The sequence below is a fragment of the Panthera pardus genome, unplaced genomic scaffold (assembly GCF_024362965.1).
Source record: "Panthera pardus isolate Hobbes unplaced genomic scaffold, ASM2436296v1 HiC_scaffold_2, whole genome shotgun sequence".
In the NCBI taxonomy this organism is placed as follows: Eukaryota; Metazoa; Chordata; class Mammalia; order Carnivora; family Felidae; genus Panthera; species Panthera pardus.
This window is the reverse complement of record NW_026526765.1, coordinates 106,108,255-106,120,672: the sequence shown is the minus strand read 5'-3', so window position 1 is coordinate 106,120,672 and position 12,418 is coordinate 106,108,255. Positions and strand designations below refer to the sequence as shown.

Here is a 12,418-nt window from a genome sequence, read left to right as displayed (position 1 = left end):
TCCTTTCCTGAGTGTGCAGCTGTGACAGATCGTTTGATAGTCGAGTGGTATTATAATAATAATAATAATTATTATTATTAAAATCTATTGTATGTATTTTCTTATAAGCCACCATATCAAAAGTCTACATACTACATTGTATATACACTATGCATATATACACTATATGTATATATATATTTACATATATTTACGATAAGCCTTAAGTCACAAAATATCCAATATGCAAATATTTGGGACACAAATGAAGAAATTTGTAAAGATAAATATAACCGAACACTGTATAGCACTTTATACTTATGGGGTACTCTCCTGTAAAATTGTCTCCTTTAATTATCAAGACAACCTATAAGAGGCACCTGGGTGGCTCAGTCAGTTAAGCATCTGACTTCAGTTCAGGTCATGATCTCATGCTTCATGGAATGGAGACCCACATCAGGCTCCGTGGTGACAGCTCAGAGCCTGGAGCCTGCTTCGGATTCTGTGTCTCCCTCTCTTTCTGCCCCTCCCCTACTCTCTCTCTCTCTCTCTCAAAAATAAATATTAAAACAAAAAGACAACCTACAAGATATGTACATATTTTTGTGATGTGTCAGGGAATCACAGAAAAGAAACCATCTTGGTTTTGTCTCAACTTACTGCAACTCTTTACAAATGAAGCACACAAAAATATTTGAAAGACACCTCTAGGAAGGTACTACCTGGCTAGAAGCCTTGATTAACACAGACAAGTGTCACAGGCAGCCTGGAAAAACCTTATGCTTGACAAACTGCAGTGGCCATTAGTGCTCACATGAATAAAAACCTGTATAAAATAACAATTGCTTTAACTTTGTGTGTAACATGTCTCAGATGTGATATGTTTTAGTAAAACGAAAGAATAAAAGCTTTGAGGGGTACCCGGGTGGCTCAGTCGATTGAGTGTCCAACTCTTGATTTTGGCTCAGGTCATGATCCCAGGGTTGTGGGGTTGAGCCCTGCTTCAGGCTCTGTGCTGAGCCTGGAGCCTACTTGAGATTCTCTCTCTCTCTCTCTCTCTCTCTCTCTCTCTCTCTCTCTCTCTTCCCCATTCCCACCTGTTGCGTGTGTGCATGCTCTCTCTTTCTCTCTCTCTCTAATATTAAAAAAAGAAATAAAAAGAATAAAAGCTTTTGTGGTTAAAGGGGAAAGTAGTAATTCAGTTACCCATGCTCGAGCATTAAATGAGTCTCAGCCTGCATATTCTCTTAATCCTCATCTTACCAACATTCATTATATCAAAGCAAACTCTGTGGGGAATGCAATCTCCCCATGTTCTGCATGCAGAGGGAGTAAACATGAGGGCCAAAAATAAAATTTCAATTTGCCATTTATTCAATATCATTACTAGAGTTAAACCAAGGGAGCTTAAAAAGCAAGCATTAATGGAAAATACACAGCATCACTAAGGATTTCACACAACTACAAAACTCAGAGTGGGGGGAAAAAAAACACCAGGTTAAATTGTTTCAACTAGAAACTAAATATATGAAAAATGCATTTCTATCCAGATAGTTTAAATCCAAATTCTTTGGGGAGTACTCTTAATTCAAATGACAACAAGGATCTAGTTTTTACTTAATTTTGCATGTAATTTATGAAAGTCATACTATTCTAAAATTTTAAGCCACTATAGTAGTATTAATTCTTAAAGTGAGAAATTAAAAATTGATATCAGTCTATTTGTTGGATATACAGAACTTTATAGTGTAATCCCATGAAGATAATCACATAATAATAAAAATATAGACAAAGATATTAAGACAATGTCATCTATGGGGCGCCTGGGTGGCTCAGTCAGCTGGGTGGCTGACTTTGGCTTAGGTCATGATCTCAAAGCTCGTGAGTTCGAGCCCTGCGTCTGGCTCGGTGTTGACAGCTCGGAGCCTGGAGCCTGCTTTGGATTCTGGGTCTCCCTCTCTCTCTGTCCCTCTGCTGCTCACGCTCTGTCTCTCTCTCTCTCTCTCTCTTTCAAAAATAAATAAATATTAAAAAACAAAATTTTAAAAAAGACAATGTTTACCTAAGATTACAAAATTATCTGGCTACGTAAGTAAATCATGGTCTAAAGTACTATGGAGCACTATGCGGCCATTAAAAGCAGTGACATATTAAAAAAAAACAACAGTGATATACATGTATGTTTAAAATAAAAATTTGATAGAGAGGATAAGACCCAAGGAATAGGAAGAGTATACTCTCTTCCATATCTACCTTTTAAGAAATCAAGTGATTGTGTTTGTTTTGTTTTGTTTTTAACTGCCTTCTTCAGTTTAAAGTCCAGGAAATGGTTTCTGAACCAATTTTGTATAGCTTCTGAATGTGGCATATTCCCTAATAAATGTCTGCCTACAGGACAGGGAATTTTTTGGCTCTCATTCATTGCCAATACAAGACTCTTCCCGAGAGCTTCTTAGTACAAATCTTGTGTGCCTGACCTAACTCTCCTCTATAGCTTAACATAAATGATATGACAGGAAAAATTAAACGCAGATCTTCAACACTGCCTTATTTATTATAACTAAAAATGCTTCAAGAGCCAGTATTGAAAAATGTAATTATGTAGTAGTCAAATGTGGTAATAAATACTTAAGTCAAGTGCCACATACATGTATTAACAGGTATCAAAGAACTCAAAAACAATGAACATATACAAAAGTTAAAATAATACTGAAAATTATTTTCCTCTATGCAAGCATAAAAAAAAAAAATTTGAAATCCCAAATTTCTCCTTTCCTCTCTTCAAGCATAAAGAAGAATTTGGAACCCCAGAGTACATGTAGCAAATGCAGTTAGAAGTAATCACCCCTTAAGTTACTTGTTTTGCAAGTTTTATTCACAGCAGATCTGCTTCTCTGGAAGCAAGGCATAACTACATTATTGTTCACAAGCCATTCCAGGTTTCTTCCATATCACATTCATTTCTGTTTCACAAATATCATGTGGACGTATGACAGTTCAGACTTGGCAGCGTAAATCAGACTCTCACCAACTGCAGAGTCACTTTCTCCAGAGTTTCATGAAGTTTTATGAAATAGTAATTTCTCTATGAAATACTCACCTTCATCTTTTAATTGGTCAGCTTTTCCCACGTCTTCAGGCACTGAGTTTGAGAGAGGCAAAATATCATTCTGAAATTAAATAAAAATCAATGTACAGAGTTTCCATTTACCTGCATAAAAAAGTCATCCCACAGAACTATAAATAATAATAAATAAATTGTATTACAGTAAATCACCTATATTTACACGGGATGAAATCTGGCTGTAAATAATAGGGTTACATAGAAATAGGGGGGAAGTCCTTCCACATACGTTTTTTAGAAAAATGAGTATGTAGAATTTTTCTAGAAGATAATGGGCTAATATGAATCAAATTTTTTACTTGCTTTTCCTACATCAAAAAAACCCTACTTCATGAACAACAAATATAAATAATCAGTATACAAAGAATAGGAATAGAAAATATATTCAAGAGATTATTTATATTAATAAAAATCTTGAAGCATAATGTTTAATATCTAAAGAGATCTCCTAAGTCAAATTCACAGTTTATAAAAAGAAGCATTAATAATGTAACACCATTATTTAAATATGTGCATACACATATACATGCACACAGGCTAACACAACAAAGACAGGAAAGGTCTAACGAGAAAGGTTGAAAGTAATATTTGGAGGTAAAATTTTCAGTTTCTTCTTTATATCTTTCCTTGTTGACCAATTTTTTAAAAACAATGGACATATATTAATTTATCATTTAAAAAAGGCAATGTAAATTTCCTGTTTTCAGTAGCTACTATCATCCTCAAACCTCTTTTGCATTACTAATGTTCAAATCGAAGGGGCATTTAGAAATATCTTGAGTAGCAATTGGAACACAATGTATTTTTCCATGTTTGAAAGATCTTTAAAAAAAATTGTTTTTAATGTTTATTTATTTTTGAGAGAGAGAGAGAGTGCAAGCAGGGGAGGAGCACAGAGAGAGGGAGACAAAGAATCCAATCCAGGTTCCAGGCTCTGACCTGTCAGCACAGAGCCCAATGGGGGTTCAAACCCACGAAAGGTGAGTCATGACATGAGCTGAGGTCAGAGGCTTAACTGACTGAGCCACCCACGCACCCCTTGAAAGATCTTTTTTAACTTGTGTTGCTTTTACACTTGACTCTGAAGTTCAAAAATAAGTCTAAAATTTTCAAGAAAGCATAATTTGTAGCTAATATACCTATGTACCACATTTAGAATATATCCACCATTTATTTACTTTGAGAAAGACAGAGACAGCACGAGTGGGGAAGGGCAGAGAGAGGGGGACAGAGAGAATCCCAAGCAGGCTCCGCACTGTCAGTGCAGAGCCCATGTGGGGCTCAAACCCATGAATCCATGAGATCATGACCTGAGCCAAAACCAAGAGTTGGATGCTTAACTGACTGAGCCACCCAGGTGTCCTTCACCATTATCTCTGTCTTGACCAAAGTTTCAATAAACTTGATAGCTCTAACTTTGGAAATATACTTCGCTAATTGCACACAAATATTCACAAGTACAAAATCATAAAGTATGTGAGCTGTTCTTATTTTTTTAATCTTTCTATACTAATCAGTTTTTCTAAACATAAAATATTGGAATAAAAATGTATAGAATACAAATAGGAATCCTTATAACTAGAGGTCACTACTTAAAACTGGCTACAGTCTCCTAGGATGTAAGTGTAGTTCAAGGACACATTATTGCCCTGCAGTACCTACTTTCAGGGTTTCTTCTATTTCACATCTTCTAATAATCCTGGGAAGTTAAGGGGCGGAGGGAGGGGAGTGACTTTTTGAGTCAGAAGAATGGCATATTGAGAAATGGACTCTAATCCATTCTGTCTTCTAAATTCTTCTGAATTATTTTAATGAAATTGCCACAGTTGTATAACTTTGAAAACTAATTCTCATATTCATTAAATGCATTTGAGCAGGCCATGATGTGGGGATGAGTGTTACCTGCCTTATATAAAAGGAATGAATCCATTTAGTATATAAACTTAATTGAGGGAAAAAAGAGAGGAGAAAGACCAGTATCCTAAAACTAAAATGACAGAAATAACAACCATGGACACTTGGTGAGACAAATAACTTCAATTTTTTTAAGTTTTTATTTTAATTCCAATTAGTTAACATACAATATTGTATTAATTTCAGGTGTACAATGGAGTGATTCAACAGCTGTATCCATCACCAGGTGACCATCACAGCAAGTACACTCCTAATTTCCATTACCTATTTCCCCCATCTCCCCACATACCTCCCCTCTGGTAGCCATTGGTTTGTTCTCTATAATTAAGAGTCTGTTTCTGAGTTTGTCTCTGTCTCCCTTTTTTATTTTCCCTTTGTTTGCTCGTTTTCGAAATTCCACAGTGAAATCATATGGGATTTGTCTTTCTCTGACTGACTTATCTGACTTATACTCTAGCTTTGTCTATGTTTTTGCAAATGGCAAGATTTCATTCTTTTTTATTGCTGAAAAGAGGCAAATAATTTCTTTAATTATAACAATCTGTATGCTGCTCTGGGCAGGTTTAGACTCTGTCTGCTGTACTCTGCTAACAAAGACATACGTAATGAAGTTGCTGTTGTTAAATAAGGCAAACAAAGGAGTGACATCACAAATAACACTACACAGATACACAATGAAGCCAGGTTTAAGAACTTATATTTTTGGGAATGCAAGCTGGTGCAGCAACTCTGGAAAACAGTATGGAGTTTCCTCAAAAAACTAAAAATAGAACTACCCTACGATCCAGCAATGGCACTATCAGGCATTTATCCACGGGATACAGGTGTGCTGTTTCGAAGGGACACATGCACCCCCATGTTTATAGCAGCACTATCAACAATAGCCAAAGCATGGAAAGAGCCCAAATGTCCATTAATGGATGACTGGATAAAGAAAATTATATGTAAAAAAAAAGAAATTATATTTTAAAAATAGCAAGTCAAAAATGCTTACAGTTAAACACAATCAGAGAGAAAAAGTAAGACAGGCGTCAAAAAAAAAAAAAAAAGCTCTACTTAAACAGAGTGCAAAAGTCAATTTGAGCTTTCTGGGAGGTAAAGAAAAATTCTGATCTCTTTAGTACTAAGTCACCAGTGACAAGAGCTAAGGAGTGAGCACGTCCAAGTGTTGTCTCCAGCAGAGGCCTCTTGGGCATCTAGGAGTTAAAGAAGGTTAGCTTCAGCCATGGGCATGTCCAGCCACTGAAATGGGGTTCCCTAAGGAGGCCAGAAACCCAGGCAATGAAAGAACCATAGCAACTGAAGTGAAGAAAAGGGGAATTCTCTGATGAGGAGTGCAGGGACACGTCACTATCTCCTTATATCTTTGTTATATAATTAGAATTTATCTGTGTGATAACTGCATTATTCTTTTTCCAAGAATAGAGAGAACAGTTTACTGCCAAACTGCCATCTTCATTGCAACTCTCAGAACCTCTTCTCACAAGTTCTAGAAACAGTCAATGTGGTATTCTCAGCAATGTCCCTGCCAGGCTTAAATATATACTATATGATTCAGCCTCTCTCCTGAGTGCCTCCTTCTGTACTGAAGCTTGAATACAGAACTAGAATAACAAAATGAGTTCATGAGGCATCAAAATGTAACCAAAAAACACATGGGAGATCACCCTGGGGCCCTAAACTCAGTCACCTTAAAATTTTCAAATTTATGGTCATGTTCCCTGAAAAGGCCAGAAACCAGAGACGATGTAAACAGTTCTCAAGAGCAGACACCAGAAACTTGGTTTTCAGTGTTACGTTTGCACATTGAGCCTGAACCTTCCCTTGTTTTAAAGAGGCCTTACAATGGCCAATTTGATGAAATCTGCTTCAAAGTGATGATTCAATTCCTGATGAATCTATTTCTACACAGTTGCTGCGTAAGCAGGAAAATCTTGTTTTTATCTTTTATTCAATGCTTTAGGGGAATGTTAATACAGATGTCAGAAATCTAAAAATGCTCAGATAGTATAAAGGACTTAAAAAGTATATCATTAAATATAAAAGAAGGTGAGAGAATGAGAATAGCTACTAATATGAAAATCTAAAAGCACATTAAAAGAGTTATATTTTAGTTCCCAAATCATATCCATGTGAACTATCTACCTTACACCTAGGGAGAAGTTAGGTACTTAAAGGCCTGGCCCGTAAAATATTAAGAACTCAACATAATATTGTAGTCATACTTAAATCAGATACTAATAGAAAACAATGACAGCTTACCTTACAGAAGGAATTGCTGAACATTTCTGTCAAAGGCTGTGAAACTGCAAGATGAGTATCTTCTGAGCTGATTTTAAAAACTGTCTCCAAGCACTGAATTGCAACTTGAAATAAATTTGAATAGTGAAAAAGAAAATTAGCAACCTAAAAAAAGAAACAACCTCTTTTTTTCTGGTAGAAATCTGCACTCCGTGCAATCTGTGGTAATTCAGTATTTATGATCACAGAACATAAGGAAAACTAAATGGTTCAGCTACATAGAGACTTCTGTTTATAGATCAGCTGTTGAAGGAAGACAACTTGATTTCTTATTCCTCACTTAAAGAAAGATGTTACCTAGAATATAATTTCTCAATATATCTATTACATCATATTCTTGCTGAAGCCAGTCACTAACAGTAAGTTATTCCACCCTGCCAATATCTATTATCCACCAATGTTCTAATGTTTTGAATAAAACAAACAAAAAAACTCTTCTTTTTTTTATGTGAGAAACAGAATTCTCAACCTGACCAAAAACAGTAACAGAAACAGCACTAAATATTAATCCTGGTATATTTACTTATATAGATAGGTTGGCTTTAAAAAATTCATTCATGCATACAAATTTACCCTAAGCACCTACTACGTGCAAGGTGGTAGAAATACAGCAGTTAATCTAAAGACAAAAATCACTATTCATGTGATGAAGCTTACATTTAATAGAAGGAGTCAGAGAAACACAAAAGTACACAGCATGTTAAATGGTGATAAGGTGTGTCACCTGCATTTGGTATATGACAAGATAACTGATATGCCCAGGGTATAGACAGGGTAGAAAGACATGATGGGAGATGATGCTAGAAAGCAAGTCTGTTATTGGATGACAAGGCACCTCACATAACATTCTTAAAGAATGTGCACTTCACACTACGGGCAAATGGAGAGCCATTAAAGAATTCAGTGAAGGAGAATAACATAACTGGATTTGTGTTTAGAACTACAAGTCTGTGAATGGATAAAGAAGATGTGGTATATATATAAAATGGAGTATTACTCAGCGATCAAAAAGAATGAAATCTTGCCATTTGCAACTACGTGGATAGAACTAAAGGGTATTATGCTAAGTGACATTAGTCAGTCAGAGAAAGACAAGTGTCGTATGACTTCACTCATATGAGTACTTTAAGACACAGAACAGATGAACATAAGGGAAGGGAAGCAAAAATAATACAAAAAGAGGGAGGGGGACAAAACATAAGAGACTCTTAAATATGGAGAACAAACAGAGGGGTTGTGGGAGGGGGGGTGGGCTAAATGGGCAAGGGGCATTAAGGAATCCACTCCTGAAATTATTGTTGCACTATCTGCTAACTAATTTGGATGTAAATTTAAAAAACAAAACTAATTAAAAAAAGAAAAAAAAAAGAACTACAAGTCTGATAGGAATGCAGAGAATGAATTAGAATAAGACAAGCTGAAGGAGAAAATGGAAGCAGAAAACCAAGTGGGTTCCTACTTAAACGATCTAAACATAAGGAGTCCAAACCAGGGCAATTACAGGGAAGAAAGATAACCTGTCCTCTCTACAAGTACTCACTGAGGTGAATGGAGGCAGATTCTCATCTTGAGAATTCTCTCCTTTGAAAAGGAATTCTCTCCTGGCTCCACAAGATGAGAATGTAGCCACAGTGTCCAGTGTACTTCCAAGCAGTATGGAATAGATTCACAAATATTTATGTATGACTTTCATTATTATTTGTATGCAATATATTTAAACTAAAAACACAACAAAACAAAAACACTTCACCCATTACTCTCACCTCCATGCCCCACCTCTGACAACCACCAATCTCTTTTCTGTATCTATGTGCTTGCTTTGTTTATTTATTAGCGTTGCACATATAAGAGAGATCATAGAGTATTCATCTCCCGCTGTCTGATTGATTATAGATTCATTGATATTTGTGTATGACTTTTAAAGGATACATTATGTACTAATTATGGCCCTGAGAAAAACACCTCCATCATAATAGAAATACTATTACTATCACTATCCACAGAACAATTCTCCTTAGAAAAGAGACTGAATTGGGGCACCTGGGTGGCTCAGTCACTTAAGCGTCCAACTTTGGCTCAGGTCATGATCTCATGGTTTGTGAGTCTGAGCCCTATATCGGGCTTTCTGCTCTCAGCAAAGAGCCAGCTTCAGATCCTTTCCCTCTCTCTCTGCCCCTCCCCTGCACATGCTTTCTCTCCCTATCAAAAATAAATAAACATTGGGGCACCTGGGTGGCTCAGTGGGTTAAGTGTCTGACTTCGGCTGGGGTCATGATCTCGCGGTCTGTGAGTTCAAGCCCTGCATCAGGCTCTGTGCTGACAGCTAGAGCCTGGAGCCTGCTTCAGATTCTGTGTCTCCCTCTCTCTCTGCCCCTCTTCAGCTCACACTCTGTCTCTCTCTCTCAAAAATAAATAAACACTAAAAAAAAATTTAAATAAATAAACACTAATAAGCAACTAAGTTACCAACCACAAGAAGTCAGAGTGCCTTTAACATAGAAAATAATCTGCTGTTTACCCATTCCTCATCCTCTCAATTTCTATTCTTGCCAAGCGCTTGTTTTCACACTTTAGTTGCTCCAGCACTAAAAACATTGGGCTACAAGAAAATATGCTCCCACTGCCATGAAGTCAGTTAATGTAAACAACAACAATAATAATGGTAAATGTGTCTGTTTATGTGTATATATTGATTCTTGATCAATATCTTTCCTCCCTGATCAGACTGGTCATTTCCTTTACTGTACCATGTAAACACATACTGGTACATGTTTCTATTATTTTACTTATCATACTATAGGACATGCTCTTAAATGTCTATCTCCCAAATTAGACTGTCTCCATGAGGATAAGGCCTATATCTTATTCATCTCTGACTTTAACATATATGGCAAATAGTAGGTATTCAGTAAAGTTAATCTACTTCTTTGTTTACAATGGAAGTATAGTTAAATTACAGAGGAAATAACAACAATAAAATCTGTAGAGTAGGGCCCTTCTGCCCTCCAAAACATTAGTTCGCAGCCATGGGAAAAAAGGATAGTCCACAACCAAGTCTTTAACCAAAAACTAGAGTATGTAACTTCAGGGCTAAACACTGACAGGTGAAAAGTCCATGTGGTAACTAAGGGATTTTTATGCTCTATCTTGTTGAGGCAATTCAGTCTAGCTCCTTTATCTCTGTGGCCACTGATCTTAAAACACATGTCTTGTACATACTAGACACAATTAAATATCATTAAAGGAGGTGGATGTTTTGTTTTAAACACAATTATTTGGTGTGTGTTTTTTCAAACTGCTTTACTGAAGTATGGTTGACATATGAAAACCTATTCATATTTAACATCTATAACTCGATGAATTTGAGGATCAGTATACACCTGTGGAACCATTACCACCATTGAATCCAGAGACATACTCATCACCTCCCAAAGTTTACTCTTATCACTTTTATTATGTGTGTTGTAAGAACACTTAACCTAGGTTCTATATTCCTACCAAATTTTAAGTATATAACAACTGATGATAAGCACTGTGAAGAGTAGTAAGCCTCTAGAACTTGATTATCTTGCATAAGTGAAACTTTGTACTCTTTGACAATCACCTCCCCATTTTCTCCTTCCCCGGCTCTGGCAACCACCATTCTGCTCCCTGCTTCTATGAGTTTGACTATTTTAGATTCTCTGTATAAGCAAAAAGAATTGTTTGATAGGTAAACCTAGTTGCCAAAGTGTTTAACCTTGATGATGTTAGTGTAGATGGACAGATTGAGGCAAAGGCCCAACTGGAATGGGTTCAAGAAAAAAGAGAAGGAGGGGAATTAGAAAAGGCATAGACTGCTCTGTCAAAGAGTTTTCCAGCAAAAGGAAGACAAAAAAGCATGAAGTATTATGTGGGGTGAGGGTAATATGGCAAAAACTCAGGACTACCTTATTATTTATCCAGCCAAAAAAAATTAAATAACCTAGGTACAATAATTTATCTTACTTTTACCTCAAGATTCTCACTTATGAAACAAGGATTATTACATTCAATCTTCCTTTGAGGAGGTCGTACTCATGAATAAGTCATACGCTATAAACAAATACTGTATATAAATATTGTTCCCCTTTAGCACCAAACAATAATAGTGTGTTTCGTACTGATGAGGAGAAGGACAGTGAAGAACTCTATTCAACACCTACCACATCCTACCTGTTCAGCACTTTATTCAAAAGTTTCCATACTCTAGTTACCTGCCATGACTGATTCTGATTCTCCTAACAAATCTGTCTGATGGAGAGGAGGCAGACAGTTTCCCTTAACAGACTTAGAAATAAAGATATAGTACTAACTGATATGTCCAGGATCACTCGATTCATTCAATTCACCAATTCAATTCAACCCATGTTTACTGTACTTACACTATATTACATGCAGTTCAATGTGTCAGGTACTTTTGTACATGCACTAGATAGATTAGTGAATAAAACAGAAAAGATCTCTGACCTCTTGGGGCTGACATTCAGGGACAGGGGTGAAGAGCTAGGCTATAAGCAATAAAAAGTAGAGAAGGGTGAAGATATGGGAGTATGGAGAGCAAAGCAGGGAAGCAGGTTCCAGATGTAACAGCGTGCCCAGGGTACGCCTCATTCAGAAAACAGATTTGACAAAGACTCAAAGAAGATGGGGGTATTACCATTATCTAGAAGAACAACATTCTAAGCAGAAAAAATAACCAGAACAGAAGCCTTTAGGAAAGAGGATTTTGTGTATTCAGAGTTAGGAAGCCAATTTGCCTAAAGCCAAATGAGAAAGGGGAAGAGTCTGTGAACAACACATCACAGAAGCCTGAGTTATATAAATACTTTAAACAATGACTAAGTAGCATGAAGAAGCCACTGCAAGATTTTGAGTAGAGAAATGATAGACTCTTTTTTTTAAGATTTTATTTTTTTAATTTTTAAAAAATGTTGGCTTATTTTTAAGTGTGGGAAAGAGACAGAGACAGAGCATGAGCAGGGGAGGGCAGAGAGAGAGGGAGACACAGAATCCAAAGCAGTCTCCAGGCTCCAAGCTGTCAGCACAGAGCCGGACGCGGGGTTTGAGCTCACAAAGTCC

The 12,418-nt window shown here is 36.5% G+C and overlaps 1 protein-coding gene across 2 annotated transcripts in view; it reads right to left on the bottom strand.

Moving 5' to 3' along the window:
• SGTB (small glutamine rich tetratricopeptide repeat co-chaperone beta) overlaps window positions 1–12,418 on the bottom strand; it is a 45,564-nt gene that overhangs the window by 26,669 nt on the left and 6,477 nt on the right. For both annotated transcript variants that reach the window (XM_019414359.2, XM_019414358.2), the window contains exons 3-4: window positions 7,280–7,383; window positions 3,080–3,149 (exon numbers count right to left, since the gene is read on the bottom strand). In XM_019414359.2, coding sequence (XP_019269904.1) covers window positions 3,080–3,149; window positions 7,280–7,383 — 174 coding nt within the window. The remainder of the gene's footprint in view (window positions 1–3,079; window positions 3,150–7,279; window positions 7,384–12,418) is intronic.